The 20,052-nt window shown below is 38.1% G+C and overlaps 3 protein-coding genes and 2 pseudogenes across 3 annotated transcripts; 3 read left to right on the plus strand and 2 right to left on the minus strand.

Moving 5' to 3' along the window:
• Positions 1-333: 333 nt before the first annotated feature.
• Positions 334-2,243, plus strand: LOC137724734 (1-aminocyclopropane-1-carboxylate oxidase homolog 11-like). Its single transcript, XM_068463447.1, has 3 exons — positions 334-842; positions 1,619-1,937; positions 2,037-2,243. The coding sequence occupies exons 1-3, from the start codon at positions 334-336 to the stop codon at positions 2,241-2,243; spliced, it is 1,035 nt and encodes a 344-aa protein (XP_068319548.1).
• A 250-nt stretch (positions 2,244-2,493) lies between these two features.
• LOC137723759 (early nodulin-like protein 2) lies at positions 2,494-3,495 on the minus strand. The gene is made up of 2 exons (XM_068462952.1): positions 3,280-3,495; positions 2,494-3,029 (listed from the first exon to the last, which is right to left on the minus strand). Exons 1-2 carry the CDS (start codon positions 3,452-3,454, stop codon positions 2,770-2,772), a joined length of 435 nt encoding a protein of 144 aa, XP_068319053.1. The 5' UTR covers positions 3,455-3,495; the 3' UTR covers positions 2,494-2,769.
• Positions 3,496-7,186: 3,691 nt separating this feature from the next.
• Positions 7,187-8,965, plus strand: LOC137726838 (pentatricopeptide repeat-containing protein At1g06143). Its single transcript, XM_068465793.1, has one exon. The coding sequence runs from the start codon at positions 7,187-7,189 to the stop codon at positions 8,924-8,926; it is 1,740 nt and encodes a 579-aa protein (XP_068321894.1). The 3' UTR covers positions 8,927-8,965.
• A 196-nt stretch (positions 8,966-9,161) lies between these two features.
• Positions 9,162-10,627, minus strand: LOC137724735 (1-aminocyclopropane-1-carboxylate oxidase homolog 7-like; annotated as a pseudogene).
• A 434-nt stretch (positions 10,628-11,061) lies between these two features.
• Positions 11,062-12,547, plus strand: LOC137724736 (1-aminocyclopropane-1-carboxylate oxidase homolog 1-like; annotated as a pseudogene).
• Positions 12,548-20,052: the final 7,505 nt, after the last annotated feature.

A 20,052-nucleotide genomic window follows, 5' to 3' on the forward strand; every position in this document is an offset into this window, starting at 1 on the left:
GTTTACCAACGAAAAGAGTAAACATGGCCGCTTCTGTCGATTTCATTAACATTAGTCATGTTAGGTTCACTTTGTCTCTTTTGAATCTTTGCAGATTAATCAGATAATTCACTGTCGTTTGCTTGTGCAATAACACTCGTGAGTTTTGTATCCACATTTCTTGATCATGATCTCCATCTTTTCTAAATTAAACAAAGAAAGTATTTCCTTTCGTTCTCTCGATTCTATATAAAGTAGAAAACTTCACTCTTTAAACTTGAACTCCCAAAACCAAGCCAGGATCAATAAAGTTGTCACTCAAACTTTTCACTAATCAAAAAGATATATTTCAAGATGCCTGGGTTGGATCATGAGCTGGAGGAAGAAATGAAACAATTCGACGAAACAAAAGCTGGTGTGAAAGGCCTTGTAGATTCTGGGGTGACCAAGCTCCCAAGGATGTTCAAACACCCTCCAGAGGATCTACCGTCCCTTAACCATAACAATGGCATTAGCAACCTCCAAGTTCCTGTCATTGATCTCGAAGATGTCGAGGACAGCGAAACGCGGAGCAAAATCATCAATGACCTCAGAAAGGCAGCTGAGGAATGGGGTTTCTTTCAGATTGTGAACCATTCAGTTCCAGTTGGTGTGATGGATGATGTGCTGAAAGGCATTCGACGATTTCATGAGCAGCCCCAGGAAGCCAAGGAGGTGTGGTATTCGCGCGATTTCACGAAGAAGGTCAACTTCGTCAGTAATGCAGAATTCAAGGTGTCTCTTCCAGCTTGTTGGAGAGACACATTGTCTTGCAAGGTCCTAGAAGATGAGCATAACTTCGAGGCAATCCCTGAAATCTGCAGGTAAACAAGTAATGCTACACTCACCAATTATATTAACTTCTGTTAATTAACTTATATCTCCTTGTATCACTCAAATCTGAGCTCACTCTGAAATCTGTTTAAACACTGACGCGTTTATGTAATGAAAATAGAAGGAATTGAATTGAGGAAGAGTTGGAATGAAGAGAAATCAAAATTAGATTCTTGTTGAAGCTGCTTACTTAAATGTTCTGGAATCGGAATAGAAATGATACTAATTTCATAAAGTTGTTTACTAATTCAACAGAACCAGAATATAAACAAATATGATTACTAAAATGCCCTTGTCCCAAATCAAATATTTTATATACCTTTTCTAATAAAATTTGATATAATATATAATAGTAAGAAAAAAATTTAATATATAATTTTTTTTTTATAAAATTTGTTATAATATATAATAGTAATAAAATTTGATATAATATAAAATAGTAAAAAATGACAGTCTAGGGTTAATGGGTTTATAAAGGATAATCTCAGAAAAAAAAAAAAAAAAAAAGAGAGTAAGTGATGGCATAAAGGAAACAAAAGTGTCATTCCGACTGCCTAAGCAATCAAGAATACAAATATCATGTTAATCTAAGAAATCCAAATCCTCCAAATTTTGGAATTGAATTCCAAAATTTTGTATGGGTCCCACCTTTTTTTTTATTCCCCAAGTTTAGTAAACAAGCATATACCCCGTAATCAGAATTTAATTTCATGTCTTAATTCTAATTAAGGTTAGGTAAACGCGTCCTAAATTATTTATTTTGCAGGGCGGAAATAAAAGAGTATATGAGGTACCTTGTTCAATTGAAGGATAAACTTTCCAAATTAATTTCGGAAGCTTTAGGTCTAACCAGCGATTACCTTGACAACCTAAGGTGCTTCGAATCGAGGTCATTGGCATGCCACTATTATCCAGTTTGCCCAGAGCCCCATTTGACTCTCGGCGGACACAAGCACTCTGACCTCGGCTTCATCACCTTGCTCTTGCGAGCTAGTGAAGGCCTACAGTTACTTCATCAAAATGTTTGGATTGACGTTCAACCGGTGGAGGGAGCTTTGCTTGCCAATGTATCTGATATGCTGCAGGTACTGTAACTAATATAGCTATCTTTCCCTTATCTTTTATAGCCCTGTGTGCGTGATGGAGTACTAATAGGTCCATCTAAATGTTTATTTGCTGTACAGATCATTACTAATGGCAAGTTCAAGAGTGCAGAGCACAGAGTAGTACTTCCACCAACCCTCGAGCCCCTTACATCAATTGCATGTTTCATTGGCACAGACGACCTCCAAAAACTATACGGGCCGTTAAAGGAGCTTATATCCGAAAACAATCCACCAATTTACAAAGAAGTCGTTTTTGGAGAGTACGTGAAACGTTACAAACTATAGGTTTGAAGGGATAAGGATGGTAACTTTGTGCTTACTCACTTCAGAGTTTCTCTGAGACTCTGCGAGTTAAGTCACGAACCTTGGAAGTGTTATGGTTATGTTGCTATGTTTCTTTTCACTTTTCGGTTCTTTTAGTAATATTGTAATTTTCCTTTTTTCTGAAGTTCGGTACGGATGATCTTCTGATCATTTCCTCTCTCAATTGTATTAGAGGACAATACTACTAAGAACGTGTACTTCTACATCCGAAATTTCGAGTTTGAATATATTATTGAATCAGGATCAAGACACTACAAAAAAGAAAGCAATACATGGCTATTTTTAGACTAACTGTTCGGAAACAAGACAAATTATTCGGACACATTTCCCCCCTATAACTTGTACAGTGACATGGGAAATTATTTGACTCAAAACCCTCCAAAATTATTGAAAATACATAATCAATCTGGTGTATGTGTGTATAAATGTATTTTGTATACCGTCTCTTCTTCCCGGACGTTTCTATTTGTGTGTTTTCGAACTGTGTTTAATTATTCCAACGTGGCAGTGGGACAGCAAACAACTTCATCAGACCATCCTTGCAGTTCTTGCCATCTTTTTCACCACTGGCAAAGTAGTAAGGCCTCCACTGAGTCAGCTCGACCTTGAAGCCGTCACCACCTCCCTCCGTCTGACTCGCCAGCAGCTTGGCTTTGCTGAAGTCGCAGGTTATGTAGCTCCACAGGTTAGGCAGTTGGTATACGCTATAGCCGGAATTTGCCTCGCTCGGTGGATCATATTTGAACACTGCAAAATAAACAACAATAATTGACGCATGCACATAATAATCGAGCTATGACATCTGCTCTTTACTTAAAAAACTGATTTCGGCATGGCATTGATAATATGTTGATATTATTGTTGCAAACAAAATATAACATACCGATGCATTATCGATACAGTATCAATATGCTATTGACTATTGTAAATTTGTAATGAAAAAATGGTTGTCATACAGAAAGACTTTAACGCACATAAATCGTTAGAGGATGCTAACCTAATTGGTCATTTTTGTAAAAGGGGCTGTTTTGGAGAGCCCAATCAGTGTAGTTGAACCCGAAACGCCAGCCTTCGGACCCTCCAACGATGACAGTTCTGGCCTCACTCACCGCCAATAGAGAGGCAGCAGCAAGGAGGAGGATGAACCCTTGTGCATTAGAACTCAAAGCCATTGTTACACCTTCGGTAATGTGCTTACGAAAAGTATATAAACTTGAATGTGTGAGAAGGTGATGAAAAAGATGAGAGAATCGTGGGGTTTATATAGGAAATCAAAAGTGACTAGTACTGCTTCTTTCTCTTGGTTGGTGAAAATGTGAGGCTTTTGATTCAACTAATTCAGCATTTTCACATTTCCAAGTTCCAGAAGCTGAATTTTAAAACCCTTTTTCTCATTTGGAAATTACTGAATTGCCAACTTTCAGATTGCATCATAAGTTTTTCTCGTTAATTAACTGGTTGTGTGTTAACATAAACCGGAAAACTGGAGGGGTAAAAGAGTAAAATTGATTGGCTGATGACAAGTGATTCTGGTCAGCGTAAATTTGGTGATTATCCATGAAGAGCAAGAATTTCATGTAATTGCTATGATTAGTGGCGCATTAACAGTTTAGAGACATTTGAAAGGTCAACCAAGGCAACGGAAGGCAAGCGTGGGTATGTTTTGAGAAGAGGATTCAAGGACATTCTATAATGATACTACAATCTAGTAATAATCATATTCATTTGTAAATGAGATGTTTTATATTTGAATCTCGTAGATAGCGAATTTTATACATAATTATATTGATTATTTTGTAACTTAGCTGAACTCCCCCATTCTTTTAGTATAAATTATATTTTTGTGCTAAAAAAATTATTCTATAATGGATAACCTTTTTAAAGTCATAATTTTTTTTACTTGGTATATGCTTTTGGTGGGTCAACTCGGCTTACAATGGTTAGGAATGAAAAGGTGAGGTTGTATTTCATCCATAATGCAAAATGAATTTAGGCGGGATAGGGCGACTGTGTCGCCCTGTGAATTGGAATAAACTTCATATTATAATAAGTTATAATTTTTCTTGTTCCATCTAAAGGAAACACACCTTCATATTATTATATTATCGATGAGTACAAAAATAAGCCAAAACTAGAATATTTGGCACATAAGAAATCCGATTTATGAAATACAACATTCATTAAGGATAAATAAGTCAATCAATAATGTTTCAGTTATTTATTAGAATAAACTTCATATTGTAATAAGTTATACTTTTTCATGATCTCATCTTAAAGAAATACAGCTCCACATAGTTATAATTGTACTAAGTAAAAAAATAGGCAAGAAATAAAATACTTGATGTCCAAGGTATCCTCTTTGGAAAATACAATTCATTCCGAATAAATAATTTTCATTAATTACACCTCTATTAAGTAATAACCTCCCTAAACTATAAATGGTCTGGTCCCAATTGTATTTAATTTTAGAAAGGTTTTACTGTATTTCAATCTTGCAGATGGCATTTTACTACAAATGATGGTGCTCCACTGATCTTTCCTCCTATAATAACTAACTATTTACCCTACTAACACTATTATTTTATTATAATATATATATATATTGTAGACATCGAAATTTCAGTAAAACAAATGTTCACCAACGGATTAAAGTTTTGACATGTCAGAGCATACATGGCATACGCCACGTGTCGTACAAATTGTACACATGGCATGTGACTCAACAAAATAGGAAGAAATACCCTTGGATGATTAAACAAGTTTTTTCTTCTCAATTTGGGCAATGACAAGGTAAGCACATTTCAATCCATTGAGGATCAAAACAAGTTTTTCTTCTCATGTTGGGCAATGACAAGGCAAGCACACTTCAATCCATTACGGATCAAAGCAAGTTTTTCTCATTTGGGCAATGACAAAGCATACACATTTCAAGTTTAAAATGGTGTTAAGTGGGAAATTAGGCCATAAGTTAGACCACTTCAAGTTTAAAATGGTATTAAGTGGGAAATTAGGCCATAAGTTACACCACTTCAATTTCAATATTGCATTAAGTGGGAAAATTAGGCAATGGTGCTTGGAAAGGAAAAAAATATTTTGTGGTGGTGATTCATTCTCAAAGCCTATAAATAGGCTTCTCCATCAAGGTATCAAGCATCAAGGAATTCACAAATACATTTCTCTACTCCAAAATTAGAAGAGAATTCCCCAAATCCTTGAAGCCTTGAAACTCCAAAGCTTCCAACCATCCAAATTCCCAAGAATTCCGAAGGATCAAGAAAGCTCTCTTCGTTCTTCGTTAAATCCTCTTTCAAGATCAAGCCCCGACGGCCCTTGAAGAAAGTGTTAATCCGTTCATCCTAAGCATAAGTCCCCAACGGCCCTTTGGATCAACAACCTCAACAAATCCACACATCCAATCGTTCTTCAAGATTAAGCCCAAAAGCCCTTGAAGATCCGCTCATCCATCAACCTTCAAGATCAAGCCCAAAAGCCCTTGAAGAAATCCACACAACCATTATTCAAGATCAAGCCCCGACGGCCCTTGAAGAAAGTGTTCATCGTTCATCCTAAGATCAAGCCCCAACGGCCCCTTGGATCAACAGCACAAACAAATCCACACATCCAATCGTTCTTCAAGATCAAGCCCAAAAGCCCTTGAAGAAATCCACACAACCATTATTCAAGATCAAGCCCCGACGGCCCTTGAAGAAAGTGTTCATCGTTCATCCTAAGATCAAGCCCCAACGGCCGCTTGGATCAACAGCACAAACAAATCCACACATCCAATCGTTCTTCAAGACTAAGCCCAAAAGCCCTTGAAGATCTGCTCATCCATCAACCTTCAAGATCAAGCCCAAAAGCCCATTGAAGAAATCCATACACCCATTCTTCAAGATCAAGCCCAACGCCCCTTGAAGATCCGTTAATCAACTGTTCATCCTTAGATCAAGCCCCGACGGCCCTTTGGATCAACAACTCATCCACAAACTTACACCCTACGAAGATAGAATCAGAGGACCAAATTTGAGAGAGATCGTAACCCCAAAATCATAAACACAAAAAATATTATTTTGTACACGTTATTCTGGTTTCTTGTTTCAAGGAATCTTTCGTGTTCACATATATATACACACACACACACACATATATATATATATATATATCAATCCCCTCCCGTTGAGAAATTCCTCAAGTATATACACACAAAGGATCAATAGCATTTTTTAATTAAAAAATAAGAGTTTTTTTTTTTTTTTTGCAAATGGTCCTAAAATTGACCTAAGCAATCAAGATAGTCTTTAAAGTTGAAAATCAATTCATATAGTCTTAGAAATAGGTGAGCCAAATTAATGTGGTCCTTCTGTCACGATTATGTAAAAAAAAGTTAAGTTATGGGTTGATCTAGCACATAAATGGATCCCACAAGTCTTTTTTTTTTTTTTTTTTTAAATACAAATGGTTCCTAAAATTGACCCACACCAAGATGGTCCTTGAAATAAAACATCGAACAATGTAGTCCTAGAAATAGGTGTCTCAAATCAATGTAGTCATGCCGTTACAATTTTGTCAAAAATTATATTATGTAATGATATAGCACATAAATGGGTTTCACAAGATTTAAAGGGTTTTATCATAAATGGTCTCTAAAATCGATAGTTAAATTCACACTTAACGTGCATAATAGTTGAATTCATTATATTAATCCAATGGTTATGAATCTGTTAAATATGAATAAATGCACCGATTTTCCTTTGACTAAAAAAAAAAAATATTACATGTAAAACCTCGGCATCAATGTCAATGTGTCACCCATTCTTGTTCGGGTAAGATTACACATATACCACATCGACAAATTTGCTAACAAATAAGTGGAAGACTTCTAGGAGGCGCCACAACTTGTGCGGATGAAATGCGTAACGAACTTTAACTGTTTTTCAAACCCAAAACGTCTTCTCCAACCGCCCAAAACCGTAAACCCTCAGAACCCACCATCCATAGTTGAAAAATTAAAGAAATGTTCGACTCCAACAGAGCTAGAAAGTGTATGTGCCTCAATGATCAAGACCAATGCCATCCAAGACTCTTTCTTTACGAACCAACTCATCACCGCCCTTTCGACTTTTTCCCACCTAGATTATGCAGTTTTAGCCTTCACCCAGATGGAAAATCCGAATGTTTTCGTCTACAATGCGATGATCAGAGGCTTTGTTCGTTGCGACCACCCATTTCAGGCTTTGAATTGTTACATCAATATGTTGAGGGACATGGTTTTGCCTAGCAGTTATACGTTTTCGCCGTTGATCAAGGCCTGCACCTCTCTGTCCACATTGCGGGTTGGAGAGTCTGTTCATTGTCACATTTGGAGAAATGGGTTTGGCTCACATGTGTTTGTTCAGACTGCCTTGATTGATTTTTACTCGAAGTTGCGGCAAATAAGTGAATCCAGAAGGGTGTTCGATGAAATGCCTGAGAGAGACCCTTTTGCATGGACTACAATGGTTTCGTCTCACGCTCGAGTGGGGGATATGAGTTCGGCGAGGATATTATTCGATGAGATGACGGAGAAGAATGCAGCTACTTGGAATACAATGATTGACGGCTACGCAAAAGTAGGTGATGTAGAATCTGCAGAGTTGTTGTTTAATCAGATGCCAACTAGGGATATAATATCATGGACTACTATGATTGATTGTTATTCTCAGAACAAGAAATTTCGAGAAGCATTAGCAATTTTCGATGACATGAGGACTAATGGGATCAACCCTGATGAAGTGACCATGGCAACTGTTATTTCGGCTTGTGCCCATCTCGGAGCTCTTGACTTGGGAAAAGAGATACATCTTTACACGATGGAGAACAGATTTGATCTCGATGTTTATATCGGATCTGCACTGATTGATATGTATGCAAAGTGCGGCACATTGGAGAGGTCTCTTTTGGTTTTCTTTAAATTGCAGGATAAGAACCTGTTCTGCTGGAATGCAGCGATCGAAGGGCTCGCAGTTCACGGATATGCTAAAGAAGCACTAGCAATGTTCAGCAAGATGGAGAGAGAGAAGATCAAGCCAAATGGGGTTACTTTTGTAAGTGTTTTAAGTGCCTGCACTCATGCAGGACTTGTAGAAGAAGGCCGCAGGAGATTTTCAAGCATGATCCAGGATTATTCCATCTGTCCTGAAGTTGAGCACTATGGATGCATGGTGGATCTGTTGAGCAAAGCCGGCCTGCTTGAGAATGCACTAGGGTTGATAAGAAGCATGGAGTTTGAACCAAACTCTGTTATATGGGGTGCATTGTTAGGTGGATGCAAGCTTCATAAAAACTTGGAGATTGCTCAAGTTTGTATCAAGGAGTTGATGGTGTTGGAACCAAATAATAGCGGGTATTTCAACCTTTTGGTGAACATGTGCGCTGATGCGAAACGATGGGCAGAAGTTGCAGATATTCGATCAACCATGAAGGAACTTGGAGTTGAAAAGGGTTGTCCTGGGTCCAGTTGGATTGAAATGGAAAGGAAAGTTCATCAGTTTGCCTCATCTGATGAATCTCATTCAGCTTCTACTGAAATTTACTCGTTGCTGGCAGAATTATATGTGCAGCTGAAACTTGATGGTTGTGTTCCTGAACTTGGCTCTGAGCTATAGCAGTGCAGTCTTTAAAACAAAATTGACATCCACAGGAAAATACGGTAATTCAAATATGTATACTCAGATTCTTTCCATCTTGTATCATTCAAATCTGAGTTCTTTATTAAGTAATAAACACATACTCATTTCTAGCACAATAAACTTCATTACGAAATAGGAAATGAGTGTAACATGCTCTCCCGGAAAACATTGCAGCAAGAATAACATGTTATTAACTTGGTAATTGGTGCATTGTATTGTAGGAGTTTCATTTTTCATAATTTCAAAGTGATATTTGGAACAGAACGGCGTTTTCCTCTGCACTGTCACTAGGTTCAACTCGACACAGTTTAAAATGAGGCAGGGCAGATCCACCATTTTTTCCATTGACTCTGTAATATGCAGTATATTCTTCATGAAGGGTGTCCCTGTATATGGGTGGATTCCTTTCAGATAGAAGCTCCTTGATTGGCCTGTACAGTTTGAGTTTGTCCTTGGCACTAGGAACAAGAAAAGATGCAACTGATATTCGAGGCTTGACAAGCGGGGTGGTGAGTACTCTGTGTTCCACACTCTTGAACTTGTCTTTAGTAATGAGCTGTAGATACATACAATCACATGAAATATAAAGAGATCTCTACCTTTTTCTTTGTCTGATAAGATATAAGGTATTGAAGAAGCTGTTTAACAACAGATTATCATACCTGCATAAGGTCACCAAGGTTTGCTACTAAAACTCCATCCACTGGCGGCACATGGACCCATTGGTTCTTATGAAGAAGTTAGAGCCCCCAATCTTGTCTTGCAGGAATAAGGTGAGAAAAAGGGGTCTGAGTGTTCGATTGTCCCAAGAGTCAAATCAGGCTCCGGGCAAACTGGGTGGTAGTGGCATGATAATGTGAAAGATTTCAAGCACCCTATCCGCGCTATGGGATCCGTGGTCTAATGCTTACGACAGTAGTTCAGAAAGCATATCCTGCAGTTTAATCAAGTTTTTGACGTGCTCACTCACTTCATTTCTGCAACACAGAAAATGATGAATTTGGTAAAGTTCAAGTTTACAGTATGTTACATGTATGTAAATATTATGACTGATGAGTTGGAAATGGCCCGTTTGGAATTGCTTCTCTAGAAAGCACTTCTGCGTATAAGCACATTCTGAAGAAGCATCTGGAAGGTGCTTCTCCAGAAAGCGCGCTTTAGGCTGTTGGAAAATGCTTTTAGCCATTTTAAAAGCACTCCCAAACAGGCTCAAAATTTCTTAGAGCTGCTGCAGAAATTAAAGTATCTGCAGACTTGAGGAAGTGCTTCAAAGTCCCATTGATCCTCTACGGCTTTGAAGGACAAGGTGTCTCTCCAGTCTGCTGCTGATTTCGCTCGCACTTTCAAATCTCCACAGCAATAATAGTTCACATGCCGAGTATAGTCACAGGAGTACGACGCCCTCTTGGCCTCCGGGGGCTGCTCATGAAATCTTCTTATACCTTCCAGCATCTCCTCCATCACAGCAATTGGAACTCCATGGTTAACTATCTGAATACATGCCACCTTATCTGATCCTGAAATCCACGCTATTGATGCTTTTTTTGAAAGTGCTTGTCCAGAAAAAGCGAAAACTTCCCTGTGAAAACTTCCCTTTTCTGTAAAACGGTGATGCGTAAGACAAAAAACCAATATAAGGAAAAAGACTTTTTTCTCTCCTAACTTATATTTCTGCATTGTTACGTCTCAAGATTGTGATATCAGAAAAAAGCTAAGGTTCAATATCTCATTTTTTTGGGAGTTAGTCTCTTTAGCAACCAATATATAATTTTGGTAGCGTCATATGTCTATAAATACTTGTCACATATAAAAAAAATGCACATGTCCGATAGGCACTACCACTTAGTTAACCGGTAACGTCTATAGTCTATACGTACGTGCTAATGTTCAAAAAGTGTACCCGTTTGATAGACACCTACTACTTAGCGAATAGGACAAGAATAGCACTCACTTTCTTGGCCTTTTCTTCAACCTAAAAGGTAACAATTTTAAAATTGGTAGGTGTCTCTTTGCTTCTTTTTTCTTTCAAATGGCTTCCTAATACATCTCGTTTTAATCACATCTTGCAGAGTCGGGAACACTTCGGCGACATCATTCCCTCCACAGCGAGGATGGAAGACGAGTCCTCGTATTACGACAGAACCAAGGAAGTCGAGTTCAATGAAACTAAAGCCGGAGTTAAAGGCCTTGTGGACTCGGGGATCAAAAAAGTTCCCAAGTTCCTCATCCATCCACCACATAGCCTTTCAAATTCAGAAACAACAGATGTAGACTTTAAGGTTCCTGTCATAGACTTCGACGGCTTTGATCAAGATTTTCGGCGCGCGCAGACTGTGAAGGAGATTCGTGAAGCATCTGAAACGTGGGGTTTCTTTCAAATGGTTCGAGGGTTTCATGAGCAGCCGAATGAGCTGAAGATGGAGTGGTATTCTTGTGACTTGAAACGTAGAGTGAGATACTACTGCAATGGAGATCTGTTGGTGCAGAAAGCAGCGAATTGGAGAGACTCGATATTGTTTGATTTCCAGAACGGTCCATTGGACCCCGAGACATTTCCCTTCGTTTGCAGGTACTTCGCTAAACAAACTGTTCAAAGTATTAATACATATTGACAGTATGACAACATAACACACCGGGTAATCTTACGAGAGATTGGTTTGATTAGCAGAGAGGCAGTGCAGGAGTACATCAAACACTTAAAGAACCTGAGATAGGTGTTATCAGGTTTGTTGTCCAAGGCCTTGGGCCTCAGCACTGACTACCTGGAAAACATAGAGTGCATGAAGACTGAACATCTGGTGTGCCATTACTACCCGAGCTGTCCAGAACCGGAGTTGACCCCCGGCACTACCAAGCATTCAGATCCATCCTCCTTAACTGTACTCTTGCAAGACAATCTCGGCGGCCTGCAAGTCCTCCATCAAGGTCACTGGGTTGATGTTCCTCCAACTCATGGAGCTCTTGTGGCCAACGTGGGTGATCTTATGCAAGTAAGCTCATCATCCTAATTCCTCAAAGATAACTTTTGCTGTTACGAATTCACACACCTCCTATCTCTGTCTCTCTCATCACAGTCTTACGTGACGAGAAAGATAAAAAAAAAGTAAGTCAAAATCATGTGATAAGAGAGACGAAATACATATTCTTGTTCATAATCTGAATTCTTCAATAAACTTGTATGATCCCATACACCTCCTATCTCTGTCTTTTTTGTAATCTCATCATCATTATACGTGTTAAGAAAGATACAAAAAGCGCGTCAAAATCACCCGAAGAGAGAGAGAGAGAGAAACAAAACTATCATCAGAACTCAGTTATTTTCGTTCAATTTATGTGCAGCTTATCACCAATGACAAGTTCAGAAGCGTCGAGCATAGAGTATTGGCTGGAAGAGTGGGGCCCAGGATATCAGCTGCATGCTTTATCTATCCGAGTGCTACAAAAAGATTCAAACCCTATGGCCCAATCAAGGGGTTTCTCTCTGACAACCTACCTGCAGACAGGGAAACACACATTGGAGAGTATCTTGCTTATTACAGATTAAAGGGATTAGATGGTAATTCTGCCCTTCCTCGTTTTAAATTGATAGAAGAGTAGTCAAGCCCAATTTCAAGGCCAGTTTTGGATCGTCGTGTTTTTTTTTTTTTTTTTTTTTTAAAACTGTTTTTGCTGTACTTTAAGAATAAGCAGTTTATAATAAAGCAGTTGAGCATTTGATAAATTGTAGTTTTATGTGTTTTGAGTATGAAAACCAGTGTAAATGCATTTGGTAAATTTTAATATAAAAAGTGATATAATTGTATACAATGCCGAAAATGGCCATGGTAGTGTGGGCAACAACGACGACAATGGTGGCAAGGGCAATGGTTGTGATGGTGGTGGTGCCAATAAAGGGGTGTGGTGGTTGGGCTATAGCCTGCAGAGGTAACAATGGTTGGTAAGGGCGGAGACAACGACGATGGTGGCAGTTGTGATTGTGTTTATGATAATGGCAGTTGTTGTAGTGGTAGTGGTAGCGAGTATGGTTGTGGTGGTATTGGTGGTGGCGCGATCATCGTGTGGTGATGGTGACAACAATGGTAATGGCTATGGTGGTGTGAGAGGTTAGGGTTTGTAACAATAAGTGGTGACGGTCACTTTGTTCTCTAAGGTTACAATATGTCTACAAGGATAAATAATGTTATTTTGTAAAATTAATGGGCACATTACAGGAATTAAAAATACTATGTACAAGCTCAACTCCATTTTTTTATTAAAGCTACTTTTAAAAACAACTTTCAGATTAGAGACAATTACTTTTAAAATAAGCAAGATATTTTATTTTGAGAATCATTTTTTTTTTACTTCAAAAATTTCATTCTGCATTCCAAATTTTTTATAATTAGAAAGAAAATACACATGTTTTTTAACTTTAAAATTAAGCAACTTTTAGTGAAAAAAATAAAAATACCAAACTAGACCTTTGTCTTCTCATTTTAGCAATTTTTATCCAACATAAACTCCCAATCTAAGAAGAGAGTCTTAGGTTGGGGGTTTCATGCCATGTCATTTCTCCGCACAAGAAACGCATAAAAGGAACTTCGGCATTCGGGACCTACACAAGCCAGTCTTGCATAGACATGGTACGAAAGCATGAAAATATTATATCATTAAACTTTGTTTCATGATAATGTAGAGGCTTAAAAGAGTACAAGTAAAGCTCTCGACAAATGAATTGTTTCATTAGAACTGGATATAGAAAATATGCATTATATACTGCTCAAAAGACTATTACTAAGTATCGCTCTACACAAATGACAGAAACTGCAACAGAAGAAATAAAGGGTGAAAATTTTTACAGACGATCAATAATCTACAAAACCACCCTGAAAGCGAGGCAAGGTGTAACTATTGCGTAGAATTCTTGAGCTGCAAAATCTGAACAAGGGACCAGATGATATCTTTGTTCTGTTGTTTCGCCCGTGCAGTCATTCGGAATGAAAATATTGTAGGTCATGATAGTCAACAACAAATGTAGGCATACTAAATAGCAATCCAGTATGGTGGAAACATCAGATACAAACACAGGGACAGATGTAAACAGAGAACGGCTTTTGGTGAGGACTTTCCTTTCGAGAGATTTTTCCCAGGTATGTGAGGGAGGTGAATCAAGGAAAAATCTTCGCGGATAAGAAGTGATGTATAAGTTTATAATTTCTAATATGATCCATCCCATAGACATCTATGAGATGAATCAGATTAAAAATCATGAACTTGCTCATCCGCGAAGATTTCCGCAACATATTCTTCTTGAAAAGATCACAGAGCCCACTTGACCAGCACCTTCAGGCTCACGGCAAGATTCCTTGCCTCACACACCAGGAAAAAGCTCTCGAAAGGAAAGTCCTCACAAAAAGCCCCGTTCTCTGTTTACATTTGTACTGAGTACTGATAGATTCAATGCTAGTATTAGCTGAAATCTTGTTTTGTTTTACATAATAAAGTTTGTTTAAATTATGTGTAACCAATATAAATAAGCACGTTTATCGACGTTTAAGTAATAAACCAATTATTAACTTTCATGTCTTTTAATTTTCAAAATTTAGTCTTCCTAGCATTACTCATAAATAGCATATTAAAACTTGAGATATAAAATAAATGTGTAATGCTAGGGAGACTAAATCTTGTAAACCAAATGACATGAAAATTGATGATTAGATTATTAGTTAAGTGTTGATTACCGTGCTTATTTCTAACACATCATTTAGTATGCATATTTAATCTACAAATTTAATCTACCTAGCATTACTAAAAATAAATTGCATAGTAGTAGCTTGAGTAATAGGCGTTAGAAGAGCATTGACTTAAAACAAGAAACCAAATACAATAATATTCAATTGCAAATATGGCATGGGATTTACTCTTTTCTTTGGTAATATTAAAGGGAAATAATATTAGAAAAATCAAGATACTCTTTTTTTTTTTTTTTTTTTGGAAATCAGGATATAGCATTATCCGGACAAAGATGCCAAAGTTTTACAAGAAGGCCTACACAGAGGCCAACAGCCAACTACCAATACTAGAAAAGGGTAGTGCAAGGAGGTTACAAGATACCAAGACGCCGCGCCTAATGCTAAAGTGTCCCTCCTCACACTACCATATACAATTGGTGGGGGCATGGAAGGCCATCATTACACAGAACATGAACAAGGGAGGATGGGGGTTTATTGACCCAAATATGATCACATATTTCCCTACAATGTCGTGAAGCCAAAAGGTCCATTGCTGAGTTGGCCGATCTTGGAACCCAAGACTAGCGGCAATCAAGAACCCCCCCTCCAATAAAAGGGAACGTTTCCCAACTGCCCTTTCTTGCCAAATCCTTTAGGCAAGAAATAGATTCCAATGAATCAAACTCAACCATTATCAAATTCCAACCTTTGCTAATCCCCAATTTACATCCAAGCATAATAGACATCGCCTCCACCATTGCAACGCTTGTCACCTTCACTTTATACCTACATGCTGCCAAAAACCTGCCATCCTCATCCCTTGCCACCACTTCTGTAAATCCCAGCCCATCCCTTGCAACCGAACTAGCATCAACATTTATCTTTACGAATCTCGAACTCAGTAGAGACCACCTGACGCCAATATTTGTTTCCTAAGAACTAGGTACCAGTGAAGTGAGCGAGATTGATTTTGCCTCCTTAAAGGTTGTAGCCGAGTGTGAAATAGCAGCAATAACTTATGTTGGGTATATTTGTTGTTGGTTGAACTGAAAGTTACACCTTGATTTTCATATATGCCAGCATGTAAGGGCAATATATGAAAGCATGTGATTCCTCACCTCATTCGAACCATTGGCTGACTCAAAATTTTGTAGCGGTCAGCTTGCCCAGGTTTTTATCTCAATCTGATTCATCCTTAAATTCAACCTTCCCCAAAACCAAACCACTTCCACCCACGGGCATTCAAGGAAAAGGTGTTCAATAGACTCATCCCACAACTGACAAATAGGGCACAGAGAAGATGGAGAAGAGCGTCATTGCTATAAATTTGCCATTATTCCAAGCATTGCATGAAGGGTCTTCCGCATGAAGCATCTAAGCTTTGGAGTGTGGGTTTGATTTTAGAGAGAGATAAAGCTACCTCCGACAGTATAATTCTCATTCTACCTTATTGTACTGTACTTATACTCTGACATCACTTGTGGAATGGGTTCATTCCCACTCACTAGCGCACTCTTACATATAGGAACTTTTAGGTTTGAATTTACTCACATTTTCCACATCACTACACTTTATGGCTTCGTCACCCTCCTGATGTCGGCTTGCACAACTCAATTCGGAGACTAGGTAGACATTCCGGGTCGAGATGTGTCATTAGAACAATTGGACAGGGGTGAAGATTAATTACACAGTAGAGTATTTTTTATTTATCATTGTTTAGACGCTAATTCATAAGTTATACTTTGAAAATTTGCACATTCACACTACATAATTTGTGTGGAGTAAGGTTGAAGCACTTACTTTGGAATTGTATAGTCTATAAAATATGGTGACCAATCTCACATTTCATGATTGTATAAAGTATGCCTTTTCTAACACTTACTTTAATTATTTTTCAAGAGATATTGTTTTCTTCTTAATCTGATTAGTCGTCCTTAATATTCAAAAGTGGATATCCCATCAGCCAGTTTTCTCGAGACTCCTACTGCAAATTCGGGCAAAATTATGTGATCAGTTCCTGCTTGCCATATTATTATGTGCAGAAGATACTTTATAGTGTTTGCCATCATCTTCTTCTTGTTTAATCCCAAAAGACCTTTCTATATCTCAAATTGAATGGTTCATACCTAAAAGCTGGAAGAAAATAATGAAACAGTTTGGGAAATCATCTACTTTACGAATTTTAGAAATAGGTTCGTTTGTTGATGATTCTATGAGAAAAATGAAGTCGAAGAGAACAATGAGATATGAGGAAGGTATAAATGAAAACGAAGAGGTTGGCAGGTTTCTTATGTGCTGTGAAAAGAAATCTGAAGGAAGGATAAGATACTTGATGGCTGTTGACCCTAAAAACTATCAAACCTACGTGGCACGCAGGCCGAGTAATTAATAAGCTAACTACATCCTTCAGTTGTGTATGTGGTGTGCCAACTCGTCAGCCGAGCTCGGCCGGGGAGTAAAATGTGTTGATGTTGCGTGGGCGCACTGCTGACTTCTTGATCTTACGACTGCGACCGAGAAAGGAACACATCTCAGCCTCCGGGTTCTAGAGCCTGAAGACAAGGTTGCTAGTCTTGCGAAGTTCACTGATCGTCAGCGTCGGGTTCGGTCACAGTGATTATATTCGTGAAAGTGTAAGCACGAAGAATTGGCACAAGACTACACGGACAAAAGTACTCAAATGAGATATATGTCTTAATGGTAAATGGGGTTCGGTCGTCAGAATGCTGAACTTTATAACTTACTTGCGAATATCCAATCATAAAACCACTTGGCATTCAATGTGATGAGCCTGGTAATCTATAACACCTCACTTCGCCGAGAAGGCTAATGAGATGACCCCTGTTAGTGAGGACTTGAAAATCCTTCTTGATTGAGACTTGGATAGGAAACTAGTCGATCTCGGAGCAGTGTTATTTATCCAAACTGAAGGTGCTTAGCGGTCGAATGGTTCTACAACTACAGTGATGTTTATCCAAATTGAAGATGTTCATCGATTCCTTCACAGTGTTATTTATCCAAATTAAAGATGTGTTGGTGAAAAAGGAAAATAAGAATCTCACGGTTATTGAGAGGTTTCGCGTAGATGGAGAGTTTGTGCAGGGCAGTTTGTGTGCTGAATTGGAGAGGTTTCAAATGATGCACTCCCATCTCTATGTATATAGCAGCAAACCTACTCCTGGTCGAACCAGAGATGTATCCGAACTAAAACTACCAAATCTAATCTGATTAGGATTCGGCCAATCCTAGTTTCAATAGGTCTCTGAACCAAGCTCTATAATGAATCAGATTCATTCCCAAATTCTCAATGCCTTCAACTTGGAAACCCCCTTGTTGTACCAGGACTTAACTTCTTCGCTCTAATCCAAATCAATCATCTTTGCAATAGAACTCGACCGACCTGATTGGGCTTCTTATGACAACTGGGCGGCCCATAGTATTTCTGAAAGAGTGTTAGACCGAACATAAACCTAAGCTCAGCCCAACAATATAATTTTGGGCCCAAACAATGGCATAAGTATTTATACCACTCACCCTCAAATCCATTAAAATCCCTCATTCACCTAGACTTGGATTTGGATGTATTCTTTAAAATCCTTTTAAATATTAATTTGAATGCACTATGATTTCAAACTCATTTAAAATCCTCTTTCAAATCTTCATTGACTACACTCTGATTTTAAAGTCTATTAAATATCATCAAATCCTAATTTGACTACAACCCTAAGTTTTTAGTTTGTTAGTTTTTCTTTTTGTTCTTGAGTTTTGTTTTGCCTGAGGACAAGCATAAAGCTAAGCTTGGAGGAAGTTTGATGAGTTGATTTTATATTATACATTTTACCTTAATTTTAGTAAATTTTGGTTATTATTTGGTAGAATTTTGATACTTTTCTTTATATTACAATATAGGACATTCGACTTCCTCTGGAGAAAAAACTGATCAAACGGATGGATTTTGGAGTGATTCAAATTGGAAGACGTTCGTGAGTCGTTTAGCTTGAGTGTCAAAGTTTCAGATTTTTCTACCAAGTGGTTATTTTCTGATGATTAAATAAAGAAGCAGTGTGTGGTGTTGGAAAAATGACCTTTTTGGGCTTAATTGCGATTTTGGAGTCCAAGACAGCCTCTTTTAGGTTCCAGCCTTCAAGTGTTTAGAATGTTTCAAGCTTTAAATCTAGCTATCTTGGGCCGGTTTTGGAAGAGATTTGGATCCAAAACGTGGCTAATCATATTATGGGCAGATTTTCCTCATCACTTTGGAATTTTGTTTCCTAGTTTATTTTAATTTATTTGGTTTCCTAGTTTTATTCTAAGTGTTATAAAAATCGATGGTGTGTGCAGTGGAATAAATAAAATAAGACACAAAATTTACGAGGTTCCTCTATAGTCAGTGTGACTGGAGTACGTCTTCGGAGCAGCAGTGGTGCTTCCCTTATAATAATAAGAGTACAAAATAACTCTATCTCTATTATCCCCTCTCCTCTTCCTCTTTTTTCTCTCTTCCTCTTCTTCTCTTTTCTCTCTTCCTCTTCTGTGAGCCTCCCTGGCTTCTATATCCTCATTTGTTTTATAAGCAAAGAGAACATTATTCACTTTACAAATTTTCCACAAATGAATAGTGAAAATACTGTGCATAAATAGTAACAAACTATTCATGTGGGCCATCCACATATTATTCACAACACTCCCCCTTGGATGGCTACAAGTCTTTGATTGACTCGTTAAAATCTTGATTTGTTGTGGATGCTCCCCCTAATGAGTATTTCCCCCTGATTTCAAATCATTTAGGCTGATCGTTGATCATTCTGCTTCAGTCTCTTAGCAAGAAGAGTTGCCGAAAGAGGTGCTTTACTTGTTGTTAACTTTCCACAGGCTTGTTCTTGAACTAGGTTGGAGGGCCTTCTATTAGACTTCCTTCAAAGGTCTGAATTTACTACTTTTATCTGGAGCTGAATTTGATTCAAGGGTGGTGGACACTTGATCTTGAATCGGACTTGTGATTTCTCAAAGGGTTGTCTAGGCTTGATCTTGAATGAAATTGGACCATGAGGAGCTTCATGTGGCAAGTGACCTTTGGCTTTCTCAGGGATAAATCTGCACGTGTTTGTTGCGTTTGTCTCCATATGCTTCAATGTATCATTTTCACTTGCCTTATATGTTCCCCTTACAAAAGTGGTGTATTTTCCTTAGTTTTCCCATATGCAGGTGTGATATATTCTCTTGTAGTATTTGTCCCCTGATGCACCAGTGGAATGCAACCCTTGCATTTGAATGGTCCTTCATAACATTACTTCTTAACAGCTTATCATGCTTGGCAGCTTCAATGTAAATAACCAACATCATATCAATAGTTGAAAATAAGTACTCGAGAGTAATGCAAGGTAAGGAACC

The sequence above is a fragment of the Pyrus communis genome, chromosome 2 (genome assembly GCF_963583255.1).
Source record: "Pyrus communis chromosome 2, drPyrComm1.1, whole genome shotgun sequence".
NCBI lineage: Eukaryota > Viridiplantae > Streptophyta > Magnoliopsida > Rosales > Rosaceae > Pyrus > Pyrus communis.